The sequence below is a fragment of the Doryrhamphus excisus genome, linkage group LG14 (genome assembly GCF_037039965.1).
Source record: "Doryrhamphus excisus strain RoL-2023G ecotype Guam linkage group LG14, RoL_Dexc_Guam_v1.1, whole genome shotgun sequence".
NCBI lineage: Eukaryota > Metazoa > Chordata > Actinopteri > Syngnathiformes > Syngnathidae > Doryrhamphus > Doryrhamphus excisus.
In genome coordinates this window covers 14084083-14108451 of record NC_136370.1, presented here as the reverse complement: position 1 = coordinate 14108451, position 24369 = coordinate 14084083, and the positions used below count along the sequence as shown (strand labels likewise).

Sequence of the window (24369 nt, the reverse complement as noted above, 5' to 3'; positions counted from 1 at the left end):
GCATTACTTAAAATAAGCTTTAAGTGAATTTCAAATTAAGTTGTCATAACTAAGACTAATGGAAACTGTTGCGTTGATTTTTTTTTTTTGTTGAGGCTAAACATTTATTTTTTGAGTGCAGGGTACTCACCCCATGTACTCGTTTGCATGGTTCTCAACTCTCTTTACAAGTTCCTTTCAATCCAGGACGGATAAGTTGGGAATGTTTTTCCTCCATAATAGGTCTTAAAAAGGCACCCGCATCCACAAAGCACTTTAAGGGAATGAAATATATTATTCTAATGATGACTAATACCGCTGATGTTTGTGACGTGTGTGCCTTGCCAGAGCGCAGCTATAGCGGAACGACAAGTGCTAAGCTCCTCTATGCGCTGCTTTGCCAGGCCATTGGTTCACACTCACACACACACACACACACACACACACACACACATAGACAGTGGATTGTGAGCTAGGGCATCCATTAAGCTATAACATTCATGTCAAACACTGCTGACAAAGGAACACCAAATGCCCAGATGTGGGATTATGAAATTGTCTTCTGATGTAGTATGTTTCGTGTCATTCCATTCTGGTGTTCAGAAGATAAAGGAAGATGATCCTTTAGAGGAAAGCAAACAATCAAGGGAGAGTGAGAGTGTGTGTGTGTGTGTGTGTGTGTGTGTGTGTGCTTGTCAGTTAAAGCGAAAGAGATCCTAAAGCCATAGAGAGTGACTCTGCCGAGTCTGTCACGACTTCTTCAACGGTGTGTCACATCATTTTAGGGCTAACACACAGGAAGAATGGCGAGGCGACACCTCCACCAGGGAGGAACGCACACATGCAGGCAACACGGAAACATACGCTTTAGTGTCGTTAAAGTCAACACCATCCAGAGTTCCAAGAGCTGTCAAATATACTTTATGGCAGGGGGTCTCAAACTCAATTTATCTGGGGGGGCCACTGGAGCTAGCTAGGGTCTGGGTGAGGCTGGGCCGCATCAGGTTTAAAAAAAAACATCTCCCTTTCAGTCAACCGATCAGCAAACAGACACAATTTTTGTATTTCTTTAATATGATCAATTCGTTAATTAGCATTCTTTATTTAGTATTTTTTAACTTCACGCAACTTAATTTACCCTTTCTTATTATATCTATACATGTTTTTTTTTTTATCTCTTTCTCTCACCAATATAGCACAATTATGCGACTCTGTACTATTATCATATTACCACTTTTGTAAATACACTTAATGTTTACAAAAAAAAGAAAAAAATCAGAAATGGTTCCGATTTTCCACAAGAAAAGCTCTGATAAAACATTCCACTGTTCTCAATTATCAGAAAAAAAATCAAAAATAAAAACATAAAAAAATCAATAAATCAATCAGTAATAAATAAATAAAATAATAATACAACAGCAAATAAGAAATAAATGTAAGAAACCACATATAGTTGGTCGGTAGAGATTTTTTTTTGTCAGATTTAAATGAACAGTATTAAGTTATTTAACCTTTAACATGAACATTAATGAAACTTCATAATTTTACCCAATTAGCAAGTTAGCATCGTAACTTTAACCACATGTTTGATCACCTGCTTTATCTTGCATTTACATATATATATACATACATATATACATATAATTGGATTTTATTCCAAATCATTTCCTGCCTTTATTTGTACCCAGCATCATAAGCTTGTAGCTTGACTGCTAATCCAATGTTGCATGTGCAGGCCGCATGTTTGAGACCCCTGCCATACAGCATCCATATCACTAACCGCATTAACATTACACTTTCATATCAAGGCACGTTTGAGACCCCTGAATTGGTTAGCATGTTTTTGTTGGTTGAGTTTCGAAGGACCTGGATCCTACTTTGTAAGGCTGAAGTCCATTTCAGTATTTGTTTGTCGCTACTGGTTTCCTCCCAGAACCGTTTGTGTTCCAAACTATTGTTGGACAATCCAAGTGACGTGCCAGGAGTGGCTGAATGACGTCATTGGTGTTTTCCTCCTCTGTGATTATTCACCAGGCCTTTTTTTTTAGGTGTGGTTTCTTCCTGCGGCGTTTCATAGTCATCGTCGTAGTCGTGGTTTTATTTCTTTATTTGTTTCATGCTGTACGTCCTGTACTGTATATGATGAAGAGAGTATGGTAAGTCAGGCCTGAAGGCAACAAATTGAACACATAAAAAAATTAAAAAAAAATCTCAGTCCATTGCGTTACCATGACAACTGGAAACTTCCTCACCTGTCAGCCATGCCGTGTCATCTCTCCTTTAATGATTTTTGTCCGCCAACCTTTCTCCACATTTTTTTTTTTTTTTACTTCACCCACCTGCTCTATCCAAGCGCCCCTCATTCTCATTTCAAGGTCAGTGATATAACCCGTGTGTGTGTGTGTGTGTGTGTGTGTGTGTGTGTGTGTGTTTATGTGTACATACGTGTGTAGGTGGACGTAGGAGTTGTTCACTTCACCCCTCTGGTTCAGCCTCTCATCCAGCAGCCCTTCAAACTGGTGGAGAAAGTTGTCAGGAATATTTTCCAGTTTCGCAGGAAGTTCTGCCACAAGGGGATCGGGTGAGTGCTGATGCTACGTTCAATTCCCTTATATATACTTTTACATTATTTACACATCCTCATCACACACGTTGAAAATGTATAAACATGCCAGAAAGACAAAGACGCCCATGTGGGGCTGCCCGGTTGACCCCACGCCTGCGAGGAGTCTGCACGCGGGCCCCGGATATCAGCGGCACGACGCTGCCGGCGGTGTGAACGGGAGCAGCAATTCTTAGTCACCGAGGTGGCACACGAACAACGAGGCAGCAGATTTTATATAACCGCAGCGTGTTGGCGGGAACAGGCGATTATGCACCAGAGCTGTACAGTTTCTCACTGCTGGGGGTGGGCATTTGACTGACTGATTTATTCAGCGTTGAATCTGAATGTTCTGGACTCCTGTTTCCAATGTAGTGATGTATTGAGCTCAATATGGAGGTGGATGGAATTGGACATTCCAATAGCTAACATTCATTAATTCATTTTGTATACTGCTTATCCTCATGAGGGTCGCGAGGGGTGCTGGAGCCTATCCCAGCTGTCTTCTGGCGAGAGGCGGGGTACACCCTGGACTGGTCGCCAGCCAATCACAGCTAACAGCATGTCTTTAAACACACTAAATCAACAGCGCCTCTGCTGGTTGCAGCCTAAAATTGCACTCTATTTTGTACAAATTAACTATACAGTATAGCAGGGGTCTCAAACTCAATTTACTTGGGGCCACTGGAGCTAGGGTCTGGGTGAGACTGGGCCGCATCAGGTTTTCCAAAAACAAAACAACAACAAAAAAAATGCATTTATTAAAAACAGAAAAATATACAAACTTTTTCAGTGCTTTGGTTCCGATTTTCTACAATAAAAGCTCTGATAAAACATTCCACTCAAATATCTTAATTTTTATTTTTCTGCACAAAATAAGATGGAAAATAAATAAACAAATCAAGAATGAACAAAATCAATCAATCAGTAATAAATAAATATAATAATAATAATAAAACGGCAAATAATAAAAAACTTAAGAAACCACATATAGTTGGTGGGTAGACAAATTATTTTTTCAGATTAAAATGAACAAAGCATTATTAGAGCCCTGTAGACATGACAAAACACGACTATAGTCACATTTATACTCTTTTTATTTACAACATATTGCGCAACTGCAGGGTCTTGAGACACATGCTAACTCGCAAACTAGAGAGCTAGCGACCTAAACGGTAGCCTTCAAGTTATTTCCTTTTAAACTTAAAAAAGCTAAAAACTTACCACTTCCACATGGATAGGGAGGATAACTATTAACAGTTATTTAACCTTTAACATGAACATTAATCAAACGTAATAATTTTTTCTGGGTACATGATACCATACAGCATCCATATCAAACTTGAGCGGGCCGCACTAACATTAAACTTTCATATCAAGGCGGGGGCCTTAAACTAGTGTCCTGCGGGCCACATTTGGCCCGCGGGCCGCGTGTTTGAGACCCCTGCAGTATATAGTATTTTGTACATAAAAATGAGTAAAGATAACTTTGTGCGCCACAGATTGGGTGAAGTTAAAGTTAAATTGCTGAGGGATCCCAAAGGCATTAAACTTGTATGATCATTGAGGTATCAAAGCGACCTGAATAGAACACTTTTCTCCCCCCCCCCCCTCCTCCCCAGAATGTTGTTCCCCGAGGCGTGTCGGGAAGCTCTCACAGAGGAAATGATGCGCAAGGCGGACGTGGAGCCCACCCTGCGCCCCACCGAACTCACCATCCCCCACGTTAAGGCCCTAGTGGACGTCTACGCTGAAATGTGCAGCCGGGAGCCGCATCTGACGGGCTACGAGTACAGAGAAGAGCTCAGACTCAAACACTTGGCCAAGCGGAGAGGAGCACAGACGGACATGCCGAGCGGGACGCCAGAGAGCCCCGAGCAACCAGAGTGAAAAGGACAAAGAGAGAGAAGGGCTGCCGTTAGCTGCCTTGACATTTCCACCTGGCGCCGACATGCATTTTTTAACACGGTTTTACACGCAACCAAGAGCAACAACTGTGTGTGTGTGTGTGTGTGTGTGTGTACATGAAGGCAAGGGACAAAGAAGCACATCATGGATGTTTTTTTGTTGTTTGTTGAATAGCTGAAGTGTCTGCTGAAAGAGCTAATTGGGCATCCGTGTTTCATGGCTTTCTGAGTCCAAGTCACACATCACATCTCACCATCATGTTGGTGTCAACAACATAGCTGCACCGTATCCAGGTCAATTATTGGCTTACACTGCGTGTGCCACTGTCACTTGGGAGGCGGAGCCACAGGGGAGGACAAGCGATGGAGAAAATGTGCGTGAATGTGTGACGTGTTGTGGAAAACAAGTCTGGATTTGAAAAGTTCACTTTTGGCTGAAGTCAAGTCATGATTCTTCTCCAAACTCATCTGTCGTTACTGGATCTTACCTGTATGCTGTCATATTGATGTTCAATAAAACTTGATATTTCTCACCGTTGATGGTGTCCCGTTTTGCAGATGATGTGATCCTGGTGGTCTCATCAGGTTGTGACATTCAGCATTTACCAGGGCGGTTTAAAGCTTCTTCGGTGAAGCTTCTGTGCTGAGATAACCCCCCAAGTGATGACATGCTAATGGTTATCAACAAACGGTAAAATAAGGATTCCTTATTTATAAATTGAATATTTTCATACTTTGACCTTCTACATTTTTAAACATTCAAGCCCACTCGATACAAAATAACACCCCTATAGTCACTTCTACACATGTATTCCTTCTTTAAAAATTTAATATTTTCATACTTTGACTTTCTAAATACATTTTTAAACATTAGAGCACACTAGATACAAAATAACACCCCTATAGTCACTTTTACACTCATGTATTCCTTATTTATGAATTTCCTATTTTCATACTTTGACCTTCTAAACGCATTTTTAAACATTAGAACCCTCTCGATACAAAATAACATCTCTATAGTCACTTTTACACTCATGTATTCCTTATTTATGAACTGAATATTTTCATACTTTGATCTAAATACATTTTTAAACATTAGAGCACACTAGATGCATAACAACCCTATAGTCATTTTTACACTAAGGTATTCCTTGTAATGTGTATTAAATTTGTGGCAATGAGCCAAAAAGTGGGTCTACCTTGTAGTTTGGCACCATGGCTGTGGTGGCTGTCTGGATTGTATTCTCAAAACTTTGGAAGCAACTTGCCGGACGCAAATATTGTGTCATTGCCGAGTGCCCGTGGTGTTAAAGACTGTCAGAGCAATGTAATATCGGTCCGTGTGGCAACACGTAGCGGATTACCTCGTACCTCCAATGGACTTAGTGATGCATGCGAGGTGGTTAGTGGTGTCCCGCAAGATTTTTCCTATATAAAAAACATGCCGTGGCTCAAAAAAGGTTGAAAAACATTGCTCTCGAGAATACAGTCGAGGTAGCGAGTACTACTGTATGATGTCCATGGTTTGACATCTGATAACACTTTCATCTTCATAACCACTGTGGTGGTACAGATGGAGAAGTGTGCGTTTGTTATGCCATCCATTGATGTTTTCCTCTCGGCTGCAAGCAAGAACCAACATAAAGGTTTCTTCATCTGTCAACGCCAGTAAAGAACACACACACACACACACACACACACACACACCACGACACTGTTCTCCAGGCACCATTCACAGATAAAAACTTTTATTTAGAAAACAATTCCATCATTCACATTCATTGGTATGCTAGCGTTAAAGGCAAAGTAAGGTAAAGCATGGACTCGTCTTAGTGGTTTGCTTTTTAATCGTACCTCAACTCCAACTTGTTTAACCAAAAAAAATATCCATTTATTGCTAACTGATTCCTGCCTTGTTTGGAGGCTGTACAGTATCAAGTTTATGTAAGAAAGAAACAATACACAAGATAGAAAAGAGGCTCTGTCCACAAAACACACAAACATAAAAAGTCAATTCCGATTCCTCATCACAACAAGAATCGTGAAGGCTAATGTAGAGAAAAATATCACCCTGCTTCTTTTTGCTAACTAAATGATTCAGCCCTTCAAGCCAAAGCGTTGCTTTGTTAACATTTTATACACATCAAAGTAATAAATAAAAAAATGCATTAATAACATTAAAACCTGTACAGAAAACAACAGTTCAATCATAAAGGCAAACAGTGTACTTTAGTGCAGGGGAAACTTAGTGACTGCAGGTCTTTGGGTTTTGGCCCCACAGTGAACATGTGACCATGTGACCATGTGACCATGTGTGTGTCACATCTATCTCATTTCCTTTTTTGTTTTTTTTCAATCATCTTTGATCATTTCCTGTCATTCGATCTGCTTTTTAAATGTCTTGTCAGCTATTTTTAAATCTGCCAGGAAACATAATAGGATGTGAAACCAATTTCCTTCAAACCTGCCACTTTCATTAAAAATAAAACGCAGTCAGCCCTTAGAATATATCATATAAATAGTTTGGCCCATTTTCTTGGCTTGCAGGATGCTCTCACACCTGGCCACGTCACTGATATTGCAGGCATTTCCTTCGCCGTCTATTGTGTGACTTAGCCTCTGTGGAAGCAAACAACCCCAGTGTGGGTCTTCTGAAGAAAATGTGTTTGTGTTATGTGGCTCCGCCCCCTTCCTGCCTCAGCGGGACGGGCTTAATATTTCTTGAAAGAAAGGTGAATAGGTGGAATGGGAAAAATGCTATTGAGCTGAAAGGTGAATGTAGGATGGATGGAATGCTCGGTTTGGGAGATTTACTGCGGCCCTCGGTGGCATCGTGAAGCGCAGGTGCGCCCAACGGGACTAACTGGTGGTATGGTCCTGTGCTCTGGGGGTGCTGTCCAGGCCCGTGTCATAGAAAAAGTCCTCATTGACCACCGAGGTCAGACTTTGGACACTGAAGTCCCTCTCCAGGAGTGCATTGAGGTCCAGTCCCAGTGGGGGCGATGCTGCGTCATTATCCAATGACCTGCTTTGCTCCTTCATGCGCACCAGCGCCCCCTGGCTCCTCCTCAAACTCAAGCTTTTCCTCTTTGCCGCGCACGGCTGGCCTCTCGCCAGTCTGTGCTGGACGTCAGGCGTGTCCCCCTCTGGTTGGACGCAGGGGGCTGGCATGTACGTCAGCACGGGCTCCTCTGAGATCTTGAGCTGGAAGAACTGAGCGTCGACGCCGCTGTCTCTCCTCGTTCCCGCCGACTCGCTAAAGCCGTCATCGTCTTCGTCGCTGAGAATGTCCGACTCCTTCACAGAGACGGCGGCAGGCTGGGAATCACCACCTGGTGGAGATCCAGACCAGTTTTCCTGGACGGGAAGGAGATGTGGAGGAGCGCCGCCGGACGCGCTGTTGGTGCCGCTGCTCAGGCTGCCTTCATCAGAGTCCGCTGCAGACTTCCCAGACTGGGTGGTGGAGTCTCCCGGGGGCTGCCGACACAACCAGGACGCCCTGGAGGAGCCTGGGAATCAAGATGGAGATGGAAGTCATTCACGGCACTCTTATCTTGGAAACACACTTATACCACAAGGCCCTCCAGCAGTTTTATGACCTCAAAAGTAGAGATATGATCTTGGGAAGGTGCGTGTGTACTCGCATTACACACTTGATTATTGTCAAAGCCACATGACCTGAAGGGCTAACCACAAAGACCTTCTCCTTTCCTTATGGGTCATTGCTTTTCAATACAATCCCACCCAAGGAACAATGATGGAACAAATCTGAATGCAGTGAGTTTTGGTGACAATCTGGCTAAAGGAGTAAAAACCAGGAATGCATTTCAAATAAATTGATTGCTGTTTTGTGATTGAATATGACATATTAGTAAAAAAGACTAGCGGAGCTGACATGCCATGGCTGAGATTGAGTGGAAAAAAAGCTTCTCTCATTCAGTGTGGAAGTGGTCAATTTGGCTTCTGTGTCTTTCTTCCCCACTTGGTTTCAAACACTTTGCGTCTGTTGTGTAGCAAAGTGGTGTAACATCTAGGTCCCCAAAGTGGGATATGGAGAAAGAAGGAACGTTCAATATGTCCATCTTCGGATTTAAGGTATCGTGGAGTCTCACCCAGCCTGGCGGTGCAAGGCGTGTTGTTACGCACGGCAGCCAGACGCTCCTTGCAGCTGCGCTCCAAAGTGGCCTCGCCTCTGGTGTTCCTCCTGGTGTTTTCCCTGAGGATTGATCGGATCGCCTTGATGACATTGACCTTGCTCTCCGGGGCACTAAGGAGGACAAAGACGACAAGGCGGAGTGGAGTCACACAGCGTGATTGCCTTCGGTAGCTAAATGTAGATTAGAATTGCTCCGAGAGTTCCACTGTGTCCCCTGAGAAATGAGCGATGCCGTTCATGCGGCCTGATCCCAATTTGTCCGCGCGCTACGGGACCTTCCATTTTGATCACATGCTTCACTCTCACCACTCTTGAAATCGAGTTCATAGAGAGAAAGTTCATTCATTTTCTACCGCTTTTTCCTCACGGGGGTCGCGGGGGGTGCTGGAGCCTATCCCAGCTGTCTTCGGGCGAGAGGCGGGGTACACCCTGGACTGGTGGCCAGCCAATCACAGGGCACATATAGACAAACAACCATTCACACTCACATTCATACCTATGGACAATTTGGAGTCGCCAATTAACCTAGCATGTTTTTGGAATGTGGGAGAAAACCGGAGTACCCGGAGAAAACCCACGCATGCACGGGGAAAACATGTAAACCTAGCTGTGTGCGCGCTAACCACTCTACCACCGTGCAGCCTACCAGGAAACGGCATGATTTATTCATATATTTTTAACATAAACCGCAAAATTCGATCTGCGAAATGGCAAGTGTAGTAGTAACAAGAGTGTCTGGTTTAATGTCTGACCTGCTGCACAACTGGAAGACCGTCTGTGGTCTCCCTTCCACTTCAGACCTGGAGTGAATCAGCTCCCAGATGCAGCTGCCTTCTGTTCCTGGTCCTGTGAAAAAGCAGGCCAAAAAATCATCTTTAATCCTGCAATCCAAATATGGTTTATCATTTTTACAGGGAGCTGTGTGTGTGTGTGTGTGTGTGTGTGTGTGTGAGCGAGAGAGAGGGCAAGGAGAATGAGCTTAGGGGTGTGTAGAGGGAGAAGATGAGAAAAGAACAAACAGATTTAGTGGATTTTCCTTGTGAGTGGTTTAGTCAGGGTACCACGGCGGCAGCCCAGCTTCTTACCTGCTGTATTTCCCAGCCTGACCTGAAGCGCCGAGAGAGGGATGAGCCAACGGAACTTGAATGTGTCGGTCTCACCATGAGAAAGTGCTGAACGAGGATTGGTCTGGTCCAAAAAAAAAAAAAAAAAAAAAAGAGTAATGGTACATTTGATGCCAATATACCATTAGCATGTGAAAGCAAATGAGCGCAGACTCTCACCATCTTCTTCTTCAGCTTGTTGTTTTCCCTGTAGACCAATATCACGGCTTTCTTGAAGACTGGCGAGAGAGAGAAAACACATCTCAGCATCTTTATTACGGCGTGTGAATGCCTCGTGGGGGAAGCCAACTGAAGGGGTACAACCCTCAGAAGCATTTTTGATGCAAGCTTGGAAGTCTAAAAAGCTACAGCTATGCATATTGAAGTTTCCCTGCCAACTCATTCACATCCCCCACTGTGATTCCACCACAAACCCATGTCGTTTAAAAAGGATTAAGACCGGACTGCACATGAAACTGAACAAATAATGGGATTATTTAGTGCCGCATTAATATGGCGGACGAGTGGTTAGCGTTGTTCGCATGTTCGAGTGGTTAGCATGTTCTCCCCGTGCATGCGTGGGTTTTCTCCAGGGACTCCGACTTCCTCCCACATTCCAAAAACATGCTAGGTTAATTGGTAAAGGTATGAATAGGTATGAATGTTGAGTGTGAATGGTTGTTTGTCTATATGTGCCCTGTGATTGGTTGGCGACCTGTCCAGGGTGTACCCCGCCTCTCGCCTGAAGACAGCTGGGATAGGCTCCAGCACCCCCCCACGGTGAGGAAAAAGCGGTAGAAAATGAATGAATAGCTATGAATGTGAGTGTGAATGGTTGTTTGTCTATATGTGCCCTGTGATTGGCTGGCGACCAGTCCAGGGTGTACCCCGCCTCTCGTCTGAAGACAGCTAGGATAGGCTCCAGCAAACCCCGCGACCCTCGTGAGGATAAGCGGTAGAAAATGAATGAATGAATGCACTAATATGCAAGAGATTAATCATAACATCAAGCAATGAATCAAAGATCATGTATGATATAAGGTAATAACAAAAATATGAGGCCAAATTAAAAACCTTCTATATGTCATCAAAAGTGGCTGGTGAGTATTTATAACCCGAATGTAACAGCAGACATACCGAACACGGTCATTTCGGGGTCTTTCCTCATGCGGCCCAGTGACGGGTGTGGGTTGAGCCAGACTGCAGTGGAATGTAACAGAAACTCTCCCATAGAGATTTCAGTGACCTGTGACACACACACACACACACACACAGTAATGATCAAATAATGTAAAGCTGTAGAAGTGGCGACAGTGCAGTAGTTGAGTGACTAAAAATAAAGACTTATTTGTACGTCTCCCTGTGTGATCTGTTACCTATTTAAGCACAAGTGTCGTTGATTTAACATTCCCTTTGAATATTTATACCAACTAAATATTCTATCAATTTCTAAATGTATTCATTCCCCACAGGCAAAAGAGGAGAAGATGGCATAAACAGCACAAGCAGCACACCAGTTCTTATGATGTGTGGGGATTATTAGTCAACCGACGGTGAATATTAGATTTTGATTCCATTTTTGTAAAAAAAAAAAAAAAAAGAAGAGTCATTCCTATCGGGGCAGCTTAAGATTTCTGTACTTAACTCAGCGCCATTTGACTTGGAAAGTACGTGCTTACCTCTCTGTCGTGGCCGGCCTGCTCTGCGACAAGTTGATCAAAGACGGAGCCGTAATCCTCGTAGATTTTCTGCATCTCATTGATGTGGCTGGCCACCTTCTCCATGGCCTTGAGCGCCTCTGCTCGGCGACGAAGAAAACAAAAGTATTAGCGGGGATCAAGTCTTTGACGTGACACCATCATAGCAAATGGGTGATAAACTTCTGTTTATACCCTGGATACATACTTTGGTCTAAGCCTACCTGTGAGATGGTAGTGTTCTTCACTGTTGGCATCAGTGAGGGAGACCAGCTCCCTGAGCAGCAGGGGGTACTTGAGAACTCTTTGCACCGGTTTAATCAGGTAGGACTCGAGGGTGGATGAGTGCTGTTTGGTGGGGTTCCTTGCGTCCAAGAATTCCTTAAAGGCCCGGTCTGTCTTGGCTGCAAAACAAATACGCTGAGTTATTACTAATTAAGGGTGGGATTAAGTCGTTTACATTACAGCACTGTCTCAGTATTTCACCCACAATGGATGCATGGCAACTGCAGCTGTGGAACTCACAATGGACATTACTTTCATAATTCACAAATAATTGTATTCTTGATTTATTAATAGGCTTTGTTTTGTGCATACTAAGCATCCCAAAAAAAACCTCCCCATTTGGGCTGTATGTGAGCTGGAGCCTATCCCAACTGAGCAAGACAGATGGACATGTCGCCAATCAATCACAGGGCACATATAGACAAACTATCATGAGTCGTGAAAAAAAAACCCACAATCATTCATTTTCTACCGCTTATCCCCACAAAGGTCACTGGGGTGCTGGAGCCTATCCCAGCTGTCTTCGGCCATCTCTGTGTGGACTTTGCATGGTCTCCCTGTGCATGCGTAGGTTTTCTCCGGTTTCCTCCCACATTCCAAAAACATGCTAGGTTAATTGGCGACTCCAAATTGTCGATAGGTATGAATGTGAGTGTGAATGGTTGTTTGTCTATATGTGCCCTGTGATTGGCTGGCGACCAGTCCAGGGTGAACCCCGCCTCTCTCACCCGAAGACAGCTGGGATAGGCTGCAGTACCCTCCGTGACCTTTGTGAGGATAACAGTAGAAAATGAATGAATGAATGAATAATAATACTAATGGAGCTTGACTGTAGTACCAGTGTTTGGCAACGTATTATTTCCATATAGTCTGTAGTCAAGCCATACATTGGCGTGTGACAGTGCTACATATAAGCAGACCAGTGCAGATTCATGGAGCAATACGACATCTCCAGCAGGGGGTAGTGTAGGCTTCTTCTCAGTCCCATCATGATTGATTTTGAAGTTGTTTTATTGTGAAGGGAAACGATTGTAGCACAACGCATCTGCTTCTTACATTTGTCATAATTCATAGGAAAAAAAAAGTGCTTAGTTTAAAAACAAAGCCAGCAGCAGAGAGACTAATTTATAATACGGGACAAATCTGGTGTAAAAATGATGACATTTTCTTTGAGCAGCATGCTTGCATGATGCTGACTGAGGGGGGGCATTAAAGTATTAATTATAGCACTCCCAGCTGCAGTCAGGCAGCCCAATCGACACCTCCCAGTGTAATTGGCAGGCAATTAAACTAGTAGACAAATAAACAACGAAGCTAAGACAACCCGAGCCCTGCGGCATGATGTACAAAGAAGGGGAGTGATGAAGATGGAATGATGGGCATCTAATTACTGATAACGACTTGACAAACGCCCACATCTTCCAGTGGCGTCCTTGGATCAGCTGGATGTGGTCCGGCTGTGCCATAGTAGGATGAGTCACAACTACACTTATATGTCCGCTGTTTACTTCGGCGGCGCCCTGTGCAATGATATTCATTGCTTGGCTGTTACTTCAAATACTGCAACATGGACATTACACAGCGTTACACGCTTTATGAATAAATATCTAAATACATAGTGTATATTTAAGCCAGACGGTGGCACATTATTTCATTAACTATTTTTGTTCCTCCACGCATTATGCCACCATTTCATTTCAATATCTTGTACAATATAAAGAGTCCGCCATTCTCCTCTAGATAATGCTGACCTATCAAGAGACTTGTCCCGGTGTTGTTCTAACGCCTAATCCTATTAAATGTCCATCCTGCAGCGTATATGGAGAATGGAGCAAAATGACCCCCACTCCTCACCTCCCACCGTGGTGGAAGAACCAAACCAAACTGTGTTTTATTCATCTGTTTAGTTTTTTATTTATCTGTCCAGGTGAGGGAGAGAAAGACCTGAGTCATCTTCAGCATAAATCATCTTTGAAATGTCTTTCACAGTCTGGGGGAGATGCATGGATTATATCAGAGGTGGTCAAGGTCATTCTGCTTTTGATTTAAACTATTATTCAAATATTTAACCCTCATCTTTTAGTAAAAGAGGTATTTTGTGTGAGTGGTTTGTAACCACGAATAGTGAAATGACCGCGGTTGGGCATCTGGCATCTCAAACAGGCTCCGCCCTCCACCTTCGACTGATGAATGCAATGAGGTGCGACTGATGCAACACAGGTGCAAAGATGCTACGTTTGGCAGTGAGGATGGATAGTTGGAATTACAAGATTGTACATAAAAGGTACACCCAAGGAAATTAAAAATATAGTACCTCTCTCCAGGACTTTCTGGACCTTGATATGGTTAGCGCAGAAGCCACTGTAGAGCTTAAAGTGGTCAGCGTAGTACAGGAAGGAGCCCCCAAGAGAAAACAGAAGCTTCTGTGGATAGACAAAATATAACAAGTGAGTGTCGCACACAGATGGAGAGCTGGCACATTGCATAATAGAAAACGTGTGAACATGTGAAGCCGCCAACACAACGCTCCGACTTCCCTCTCTTGAGAGATGGAGATGATTGACTCTGTCCTCTCCCTATCCCATAACCTCTTTCAGCACCTCACAATCCAACCAGTGAACCGCCGCGTCGATCAATAGACCCCACACCTTGTCACGTCAAGCCAATAAATCAGCTGGCAGGCTCCCTGCCACAGTATCTCAATTATTTATCAACCTCAAACTCTCAGTGTTGACACTTTTGTTTGAGAGGTGGCTAAATATAAGTCGTCCATTTGTTCAATAATATGTGGTGTGTCTCACCTTGAACTGCGAAGGCGTCTCAAGTGTGATGAAGTCAGGGTAGGAGGCGATCCTCTCTTCCAGCGTCTGTAGGAAGACCCTTTGGAAGTCTAACATCTCTGGCAAGCTGCCAAACAGACTCTCCATCTGAGGAGGGGGTGAAAAAGGAGCGGCGGGTCAAGAAAAAGAATTGTGGGTAAAGGCGAGGGGACAGAGTGAGGGGATGCGAGGTGGGGAGGGGGCCTAGATAGCTTGTAATTCATAACAGTGAATCAGACAGGCACCCCAGAGTGTTGTAAAAACCTCCACTCTGATGGCTTCATCACTTATAAAGGCACTTAGGGACAAGCAATGGCTCTGCTGTAAATGTAACACACAAACAGACATGCATTTAAGCAGGCTACCTCTCTAAGACACACACACACGGGGTCACTGCCTCTCTTCATTAAAAGCCATTTGAGGGCTAACGCGACCTTGTCCGTTTTGTGTCTGGACACATCTGACTGTCCCATAATGTTCTTTTAATTTGCCCCCAATGCTTGGTAGTCTATCGACCAGTGCATCTTGGAAGAAGCACTCTGAGTTTGAGGTCAAGCTTGACATGGCTCAGTGCAGCATAGAAGCAACAATAATAATCCCAAAGATTTCACCGTGTGAGCACAGAGGGAGAAATGGCTTCCAGGAAATATTTGTTCAGGTTTTAAGCTTAAAGAGCCTAAAGTGGCAAACATCAGGCAGAAGTGGTTGGAGTCACAGATTCCCAACCAGACTTTCGTCTGCTTTTAGGCACAAATGTATACTTCCTGTCTACTGTATCGGTAAACTGGTGTAAAGAATCAATTGTTCCATGCTGAAAAATACAAATCTGATTCATGTACCAATACACCCCAAGTAATTAGTATATATTTGTTTCTTTGTCCAAAATGGTACCCCACTGAACTTTTAACGTAAACTTTATTCATTGAGGGTAAATCCCATTTCCCTTTAGGAGAACAATTCAGGTTTTTCATCTTCCTATTCGGCAGTCTAAGAGGTTGGTTGAAAAGGTGGCCTTGACATGCATGTCCCACTGGGAAGGTCATAGTGTGGGACATGCTAATTTGTCCTCCAGGCACTAAGGGTGGTAATGAGAAAGATATGGCCTGACAGGGTTCATCTACATCACCGCTGGGTAATAAACACTCAATGAATTTCATGTCTCCCTTCACCTCAACTCATGCCAGAACATGCCTTCACTCGCTAAAGCCCGCCAACGCCAACCATCATGTTCTTGCTGCCTACCTCATCCAGTGTGAGGAAGGTTTCGTTCTGCAGGGGTTTCAGGTAGATCTCAAACAAGCATTCCAGGTCCTGCACAGAGAAGCCCAAAAAAGAAAAAAGGGTCAGTGGACGGAATAAATATTTCCCCTCGACTTGCCTCCTTCATCTTCACATCAATTCTCATTTTCACATTTTATGACCTCCAAGACTCCCACAGTCCCTCACCTCAAGCTTCCATCTAACGGTCTCATCACTGCGCTCCCCCCAACTGCTTTAATGTGGTTGTAGTTTGTCTTGGTATCAGTGGAGATATTCTCATTAGGTTGGATTTATGAGCGTCCTTCTCCTCTTTGCCTGCTCTTAAAGCTACATCAGCCAATGTAGCATACAGTCTCCGGTGCACAGATTTGAGCTAAAGCATGCTAGAAATGCAATCACCTCAAGTTACGAAATCAAACTGAAGAGGAGGGATTCACGAGGGACGGGACTTAATGAAAAATGAGAAGATGAAGAAGGCAGGGCAAAAAAAAAGCTGTCAGGCATAATAAGCATTGCTGAGACAAGGAGATCATGAATGTGGCTGCTAAACGTGTGTCAGAGAGGAAAAGGTCATGCTAGGAAACAACGATAGGGTGGGAGGAAGATGAATAAGGCTTGCCAAGCGGAAGGTAGGAGGTGCTCCGTTTAACAACATATCTAACGTCCAATCCCGTAGCTTGTTTTCAGTCAAAGGGTGAATTTCAAGGGCATTCATTTGTCACTTTACTGGTGGTTAATGGTGAGGTCAAATAACCGTAATCATAGTTCTCACCTTCACATAAGACTTCTCTGTGTCCACCAGCTCCTGGATGACCTTGCTTAACCTCTCGGTGCCGCTCATGTGCTTTGGACAGGACCTGACAAGAGTGCCTTCACCCCTGGAGCTCGGCCCTAACTCACCACCCTGCCTCGTCAGCGGCTCCTTGGTGTCCGTCGCTGGGCCACCGGTGGCTTCTCCCTCCTGGAAGGACTGGTATAGATTGCACACCGTGTCGACGCTCTGTGGGAGGCAATATAGTACAATTCAGTCATCAGAATGCATATGAAACAGATACATATTAGGGTACAAAACAAGAGCTGTATCAACAATTCACTATACAGTGGAACCTTGCTTTGTGTCATTTATTAGTTCGAGAAGGTGCGACTCTAACTGAAACGCTTGCAAACCGGACCAATTTTTCCCATAAGAAAAAAGGGTAATCCATTGTGGCGTAGATTTTCAGCGATAACAGAAAAACACGCTAACTGAGGTTCCGCAGAATCTTACTCCCCAAACGTGCCTCCATAGTTTGAGATAATAATGTCACATGTGCACCCCCAGGGGTCTGATCAAAGCAGTATGTACATATTTGCTGTATTCTGGCTTTGCATGAAATACTTGACTGTATGAAAGATATAACATAACGTGTTTTTTTAAATTCATAATGGGCAGTCATGCAGCTCTTTGTCACATCAATTCCCGACAAGTGAGTGTGTACATGGTAGGGGGTTCACAATGGTCTTGCATTATTAACCTGGAACAGAATAAGCACTTCTCTATATTAATTCCCACATGGATAATTCACTGATGTTAACTTGGTTGCAGATAATTATGCATGACATAATATTGGACTGTACTGCATGAGGTAGAGTAATTATAATCTGGTATCAGTACTACACAGGGAGGTCTTGCCTGCAGTGGGTAAAAGTTTTAGTTTGTCAGCAACTAGCAGAAAATGAGCTTATCGGGGTCTCTTCATTTTTTTCCCTTGAAACTTAAGGAAAATAATTATGACTAAATTACACAGTAGCTGGTACTGATTTGCCATTATGTTACATACATTTCAAATGAGTATACTTCTATTTCAATACCTTAATTTCTTCTGAGATAATGCCAGGCTTGATTAGAATAATGGTCTGATTTCATTCATTCGTTTATTCATTTTCTACCACTTTTCCTCACGAGGGTCGCGGGGGTGCTGGAGCCTATCCCAGCTGTCTTCGGGCGAGAGGCGGGGTACACCCTGGACTGGTCGCCAGCCAATCACAGGGCACATATAGACAAACAACCATTCACACTCACATTTTTGAGCCAAAAATAGCATTAGCAATAAGCAGTCACAACACATTCTAAGCACATCCGACACCAGAAGGTGATTCCCATAGTTAGACCTCTTTCATTTCAGCGGAGCACAGACTGGAGTGGTGATCTCAAGGTTCCAGTCTGCTGCACAATGACAAGAGTGTGTGGGCAACTGTGCTCAGCACTCTTTGACTTCCTGTGTGGAGGTGCAGATATTTCAGATATTGCATATGTAAGCTTTCAGGTGGAAGCTCACCGCACAGACTGACACTGCAGATGTGAACGCACTGAAACACATACTTTATAAGTGTATGTGAAAGCTTGTTCGACGCATTCAGCACTTACGTGGCCAAAAAGCAGTGTCAGCTTGAAATGCAACACACCTGCTTTTCAATCCTTTCCCAATAACCCACCAGCGAGGCCAATTATGTTACCCCAGAGATGGTCCTAAATATGAGCAGAGGGTGCTTAAATTATGTTAAACTCATAATGCAAGAGCGCAGACAGTGAATGCCCCATTTTTGCATCGAATTGCTGGAATACTAATACCTTTCTCAAGACTGAGTCTCCATAAACAATTGTTGCCTTATTCAAGTTCTCTCCAGGGACAGACAGGGATTATTTAAAACAATTCTGGACATACAAAAATTAACAATCACTTTCTGCTGACAACAAGGCAGTAGCGGCAGTCAATATGCAATATGGTGGGAGGACGGAGCGATTGCCTGAAGGAAACACAGGAGGTTGAAGGATATCGGAGCGACATATTCATCAAGCCACCCAGTCGCTGTAGATGGTAGAATGCTGCCTTGTGGAAACTGATAACAGTTACAGCCCTTTTTTTTTTTAGCCACAAGGAATTGGTGGCCTAGTAGGAATGTGTTTATGCCCACGAGCACACATGCTCACAAACATTGGAAGAATATGCACTCATGTTCAACTCACACACATAAATGAGATAACGGAGGCACTGCAGAACTGGGAGAAATGACTATAAGCTTGACTTGAAGGTTGGGAACGTGTCTACAGGAAGGCAACTTCTACAGCGTCCTAGGAGCTTGATAAACCGAGGGACGCGGGGGGACCGCCACGCCTCAAGAATTGTGATTGCCTCACAGCAATTGTACCAAAAACCCTGACCTGACAGCTCGCCCAAATAACACATTAAGTACAGCGGCCAAAGAGGCGGCAGAGATGGCCTCGCAGCAGTACTGAGAATTCCTTTCCAGGTTTTTTTTCTCACTGACAGTTGACAGCTCCATCATGTTTCTGCCTCTCTTCGCTCCTTGTGTTCAGAGTTCATTTGGAAAGGACTTCATCAAGCTTACAAGTCAAAATTGAATCTGACAATACTTCACATTACTTGTTTTTCCTACCTCACACAACTCTGTTGTAGTATAACCACTACTGAAAATTACAGCATATCACCACATTTAATTACTGTGATGGTGCCCATCAAAACAAAGCCTTATCATTGGAAATCTGGAAACTGCAAAAGTAGTCAAATTGTTAAGACTTATCAACACTTAATGACACACATTGCTACCAGTATTTACCGCATAATGTGTGTGTTACTCATCCTTCCCTCCTCTCCGCTCACCATGAACAGCAGCCTGTAAAGCAGTCTCCATGCTGCTGTGGCCTGCCGCTGCGTTCTTCTGGCCAGGGAGCATCCTTTCCTACGTAGCCTGCTTCCCCTGGATGTAGGCATGGTGCCTCCACGGCCGAGCACTCAGACACGCACGCAAAGAAAGTTGGTTTGTACGTTGCTCATCCTCGCATGCGTCTACGTCCTTCGCGTGTAGGCTTGCTAATCATCAGCGGTGTACCTGCTATCATGTTTTCTGGAGTGGAATCAGGAATGGACCTTCTAGCCACTTGGCTTCTTACCCCCGTGTGCTCTATTCCAGCATCTCTGCCCATCTGTTTCCCTAATCCTCAGTTCTCTTCTTCCACTCAATTAGACTTGTATTTATGATTTCCAGAGAGCTGAATAACGAAACAGCGTGCAGCATCGATGCTTGGTCTCAATAGAGGCAGTACAATGTAGACTGTTCTGGCTTGTTGCATCCAAACACAGAGGAATGGCTGACTCAAAAATGGGAAGTTGTGAGCCCGTTGGGGAAACAGAGCAGGAATGTAAACAACCGCCATCAAACACAAGCTACAATGAATCGACAAATTCGTTTTTTAAATTTCCTTCACTGGATATCACTGAGCAGAATATTTCTGCGGTCAAAGGCCGTTGATGACAAGCCTTTCTGACAATAGTTCATCCCAAAGTCAGTCATGTGAGGTCAGAGATCATTGATGTTCAGCCTTTCTCATAATGGTTTTGATTCATCACAAAATATTATATTTAAGTCAAAGTCTTTTACTCCAAAGTCATCCAACCCTCTGTAAATCCCAAAGTATCTGATCCAAAGACAAGCCAAGCAAGTCACTCTAAACAACAGTCACATCGTAGGATATTGGGTGTGCCACAAGAGTTGTCAAATTCTATCGACTTGTTAGGAAAATGTGTGTCAATATTTATCTTCCAAGTGTTACTCAACACTAGGAAAGTGGAAAACCAAGACAATAACACAACTCCAATCTGTCAAAGATCTACTGCCGTCAAGACTCTGATGAAGGCATTGTGCACAGTCCTGTCTGCTTTGCAGATGAAACACTGCCATCATCTAATGAGCACTTCGGCAGTTCAGATACCCTATCATTGCGTCAAAGTAAACAAAAGTAAACAAACAAACACAGGACATATTAAAAATGGAGGACGAACAACAAACAGTCGAGCTTTGGGGATTGCTCTTCTCTTTGCTCACAGGAAAAATAGTCAAGGAGCTGTGACTTGGCTGCCATGATTCAATTGTCATAATAGCGGGCAACACTGGTACAATGCCCTGCCGAATGCCCAATTTGCAAAGCTCCAAAAAAAAAATCATCATAAACAAACGTAGAGGGGAGGGAAGAGGAGAGATGAAAAGGAGGCTAAACCATTGCACTACATTCCAGCCCATTTATGCCTTTTATTATTCATTCTAAACAAATATTATTCCACAAAGTCTCTGAGGACTTTGGGAGAGAAAGAGTGATTTCGTAATGAAGGCAGCTTCAGATTAAAAGCACCCATTCTCTTGAGTCCCTAGGCTCTTCATATCCACTCCGCTGCATGAAAGCTGCTACAAAGGCATAGTGACGCTTGTGTCATTTCATCCATTGCTGAATGAAAGCTTAACGATAAAATACTTGTTGAAGACATTTACTAAAGTTTGATGGAAAAAAGTTAGAAAATGGAAAATCCTTAAAAAAAACTTTTCAAACCTGGAAACCCCAGAAATAACATTGGTAAAACAAAGCGAAGGACCCAAGCTTTATGACCTGTGCAGCATGAAGTGTGTTCCAAGACAGTAAAAACACACAAAATAATTCACCGTAAATCCAATTCCCACAGGCCATACTTACTGTCGTTATTGTCTCACTCTGACAGGACAAGGTGTTTGTTATGTCCTGTGCCAGGCAGGCCAGCTTGTCCTTAAGAAAGCGTCCAAGGCTAAGCAGAACAGAGGCCAGAAACAGGTCCTTCTCCTCTGCTTCACAATTGGGAGGCCAGGACCAGCACATGGTCAGCAGGGACCACAGAGCCTGAGCTGGGGACTGGTCCTGCATAAAGAGCTCAGCGAAGGTGGTGAGGCACAGACTTTGGTCAGGATCCTCACTGTTCACTTCCGTGGCCAAAACCACTACCCCAAGAGTCATGGCGGTACCAAACGCCTGATGAGGTCAATCCAACCGGATCTGGGTCATGGTTCTTTCTTGTGGCTCTGTCCGTTTCTGCTTTTTTGTTTAATTCCTACCTCAAACGCTGGTTTCCGGCAACTAGGACTGACAAGAGCAGACAGGCATTAACTGCATTGCCGAGAGTAAACCCAGATTATTAGCCTGCTCACAGCCAGATGGCTAGCGGCTGATGGGCTTAGTCATAACACACACCTCCGAGTTGCAGCTCAACCAAAAACAGACGCACATAAGCATTCAAAGCAGATTCTCCAAAGTTAAGAGAAGGGACGACTGTTGCTGCAAGCAAGAGCGGATCATGTTTTTGGAAAATGATACTGCCTAATATCTTAAGGCATCAACTACAACAAACTTTTTGAAGTTCAATACTTTTCCCAGTCACATTTTTCAAGGGTGTAACCCCCCACCCCCACAAATGAGTGAGCGGAAGATGAAGACTAAGACCACAAATAAGTACATGGACACAACAGCAATGGGGCAAAGTCCAACAGCATTATTACTTATTAAACAGAATCAGAATCCAGTCATTCCTCATCAAGCTATTTAAATGCTCTTAGAGAAATGACTGCCAGGACAAAGCGGCTTAATATGTCTGTCTGCTGTTTAATCTTTATAGTTTAATACAAGACACAACACGCAACTATATAGAAATAATTCATTCATGAGTCAATAAAACAATAGAATAAAATTCAGCACATACCATTTAATGGATACTTAATAAACATGGCAGCGGTCCAACACCCAGCCATATATATATATATATATATATATATTTACAACCATAGGCGTGGCTGTGTAGTGGGAGTATTTCACTTGCATATTAAAAATTAAAATTCAAAAAGGAGTCAGTCAGGAAATGTAGATCATTCACTCACAACGAGCTTGTCGGAAATCGCAGGAGGCTATTGCTCAATATATCAGTCTGACTCACGGTATCATCTAAGAAAGAATGCTAAAATCATCACACAACAGCTTAATACACTAATGGGTAGGTAAGAAACGTAGAGGGACTGAATGAACTGCTTTGCTTTGCTACTGTCTGTATGTGCGTGTGTGTGTGTGTGTGTGTGTGTGTGTGTGTGCAGGGGGCGTTCAGGCAGGTAGCCGCACAAAAAATTTATTGGTTACATATTAACCAGTATTGATTAATCAGTGATATGTCGGCCTGATTAATCGGTCAGGCTCTGGTGCCAACGCTCCACCAGATGATTTGACGTCTCTCCATCTGTCTGCTGGGATCTCCTAGTATGTTATGCATGCGTATGTGTGTTCAGCCATGTGAGTGTTGTTCTTGGCTCCGTCTGAAGCCTTTTTTCACTTCCTTAACTAGTACAGATGACTTGCATCTGGAGCAAAAGTGGCAGCCACAATTCCAAATGTGTTGACTCACATCCCATCCTCGCGGCTCCTTACAAATACAGGCAATGCATGTCAAATCCAATTTGAGATGTCTTATAGCACTTATTCAGGGCAAATATGGTTGAGTCCTAAAATCGATTGGTTAAGCTCATAATGGCACCACAACATTTGCATTAAACTGATTAATACTGCCTTCTGGAGCCAAATACATTGATGGGTAACTCGCGGGCACAGGAATTACAGTCGGTCCCAATGGTAAACAACACTGTTAAACTCTGCCTAGTAAGCACTTCACCTCAAACACACACACACACAGCTCTCTCTAGTGTAATGAGAGTAAATTGGAACGCAGCAGAGCAATTAATCAAAGGTAGCCAGTCTAGCAAGGCGGCTGATTACAAGTTGTGACAAGAGGCTTGAAATTGGTCCTTCCTTTTCCATCCATCTTTATTGACTTTCACAACGCTGTGTACACACATCTATTTTGCTAATACGTGTGTGACTACTGCAAGGTAACACAAATTTCTCCTCCTAAGAAAACAAATGTTACTCTTTGTAACAAAGAAATCTTATTTAATATATCAAATTTTCAACCTGTGTTATTTGTAGTAGACATCTTTTTGCTTTGCATCAGGTGACATGCCATCTCATTCACATTCAGCACATCCAAAAACCCCTTTTTGGACACACACACACACACACACACACGCCTTTCTTCCATTCATTCATCCACAATAGACAAATGCCTGAGCGGCAGTGGTGCAGTGCAGAGGGACTGACTCATGTTGCCACCAGGAAGGCAGACATCACGATACAGAAGAGAGAAGGAGATCATGTAATACTCTACCTCCGTACATGACTTTGGTCAAGTCATAGCAGCCACAGAAATAACTAGTGGTTTCCAGATATTTGGTTATAATGTACTTTCAGTGAAAATGAACAGAGCACCACAGATAATTCACTCTTTCAGCTTATAGATGGTCAGTAAATAAGTACCAACGTCAGTGTATACTACTTTGCAATACAGAAAATGTTATTAGCTGCACTGATGCAAGATCATGTATGAATATGCATGAAACACACACGCTGGATGGGATGTCTACATCATTAACGCATTGCTTTTCATGATAACCATACATACACATTATGATTCTTGATAAACATCTGCAGACTCATTCCCCCAATTACATTACAGCACTGAGGCATAGCTCCCCTGTGGCCCAGGCTCACACTCATTTTAATGACTTCTTTAAAGTTGGTTGAGACATGAAAATAGCTAAGCAGCTCTTTAACAACTAGAGACTGAAATGTGTCATAATTCATCAGGGACAACCATTTGACATAT

The 24369-nt window shown here is 43.4% G+C and overlaps 2 protein-coding genes across 6 annotated transcripts in view; one reads left to right on the top strand and one right to left on the bottom strand.

The window, feature by feature from the left end:
• The window catches only part of tfb1m (transcription factor B1, mitochondrial), a 34656-nt gene extending 29622 nt beyond the window's left edge, over positions 1-5034 (top strand). For 2 of the 3 annotated variants that reach the window (XM_058090578.2, XM_078795916.1), the window contains exons 7-8: positions 2433-2560; positions 4204-5034. In XM_058090578.2, coding sequence (XP_057946561.2) covers positions 2433-2560; positions 4204-4471 — 396 coding nt within the window. In that variant the 3' untranslated portion in view covers positions 4472-5034. Of the gene's footprint in view, positions 1-2432; positions 2561-2654; positions 3589-4203 lie in introns of those variants that run through there. The other variant, XM_078795917.1, reaches the window with a different exon arrangement.
• Positions 5035-6198: 1164 nt separating this feature from the next.
• Positions 6199-24369, bottom strand: part of tiam2a (TIAM Rac1 associated GEF 2a) — a 58270-nt gene continuing 40099 nt past the window's right edge. For all 3 annotated transcript variants that reach the window (XM_058090570.2, XM_058090571.2, XM_058090572.2), the window contains exons 16-27: positions 16581-16808; positions 15791-15859; positions 14531-14656; positions 14044-14152; positions 11669-11848; positions 11427-11545; positions 10885-10993; positions 9928-9986; positions 9730-9832; positions 9397-9490; positions 8601-8755; positions 6199-7997 (exon numbers count right to left, since the gene is read on the bottom strand). In XM_058090570.2, the coding sequence (XP_057946553.2) occupies positions 7348-7997; positions 8601-8755; positions 9397-9490; positions 9730-9832; positions 9928-9986; positions 10885-10993; positions 11427-11545; positions 11669-11848; positions 14044-14152; positions 14531-14656; positions 15791-15859; positions 16581-16808 (2001 nt within the window). In that variant the 3' untranslated portion in view covers positions 6199-7347. The remainder of the gene's footprint in view (positions 7998-8600; positions 8756-9396; positions 9491-9729; positions 9833-9927; positions 9987-10884; positions 10994-11426; positions 11546-11668; positions 11849-14043; positions 14153-14530; positions 14657-15790; positions 15860-16580; positions 16809-24369) is intronic.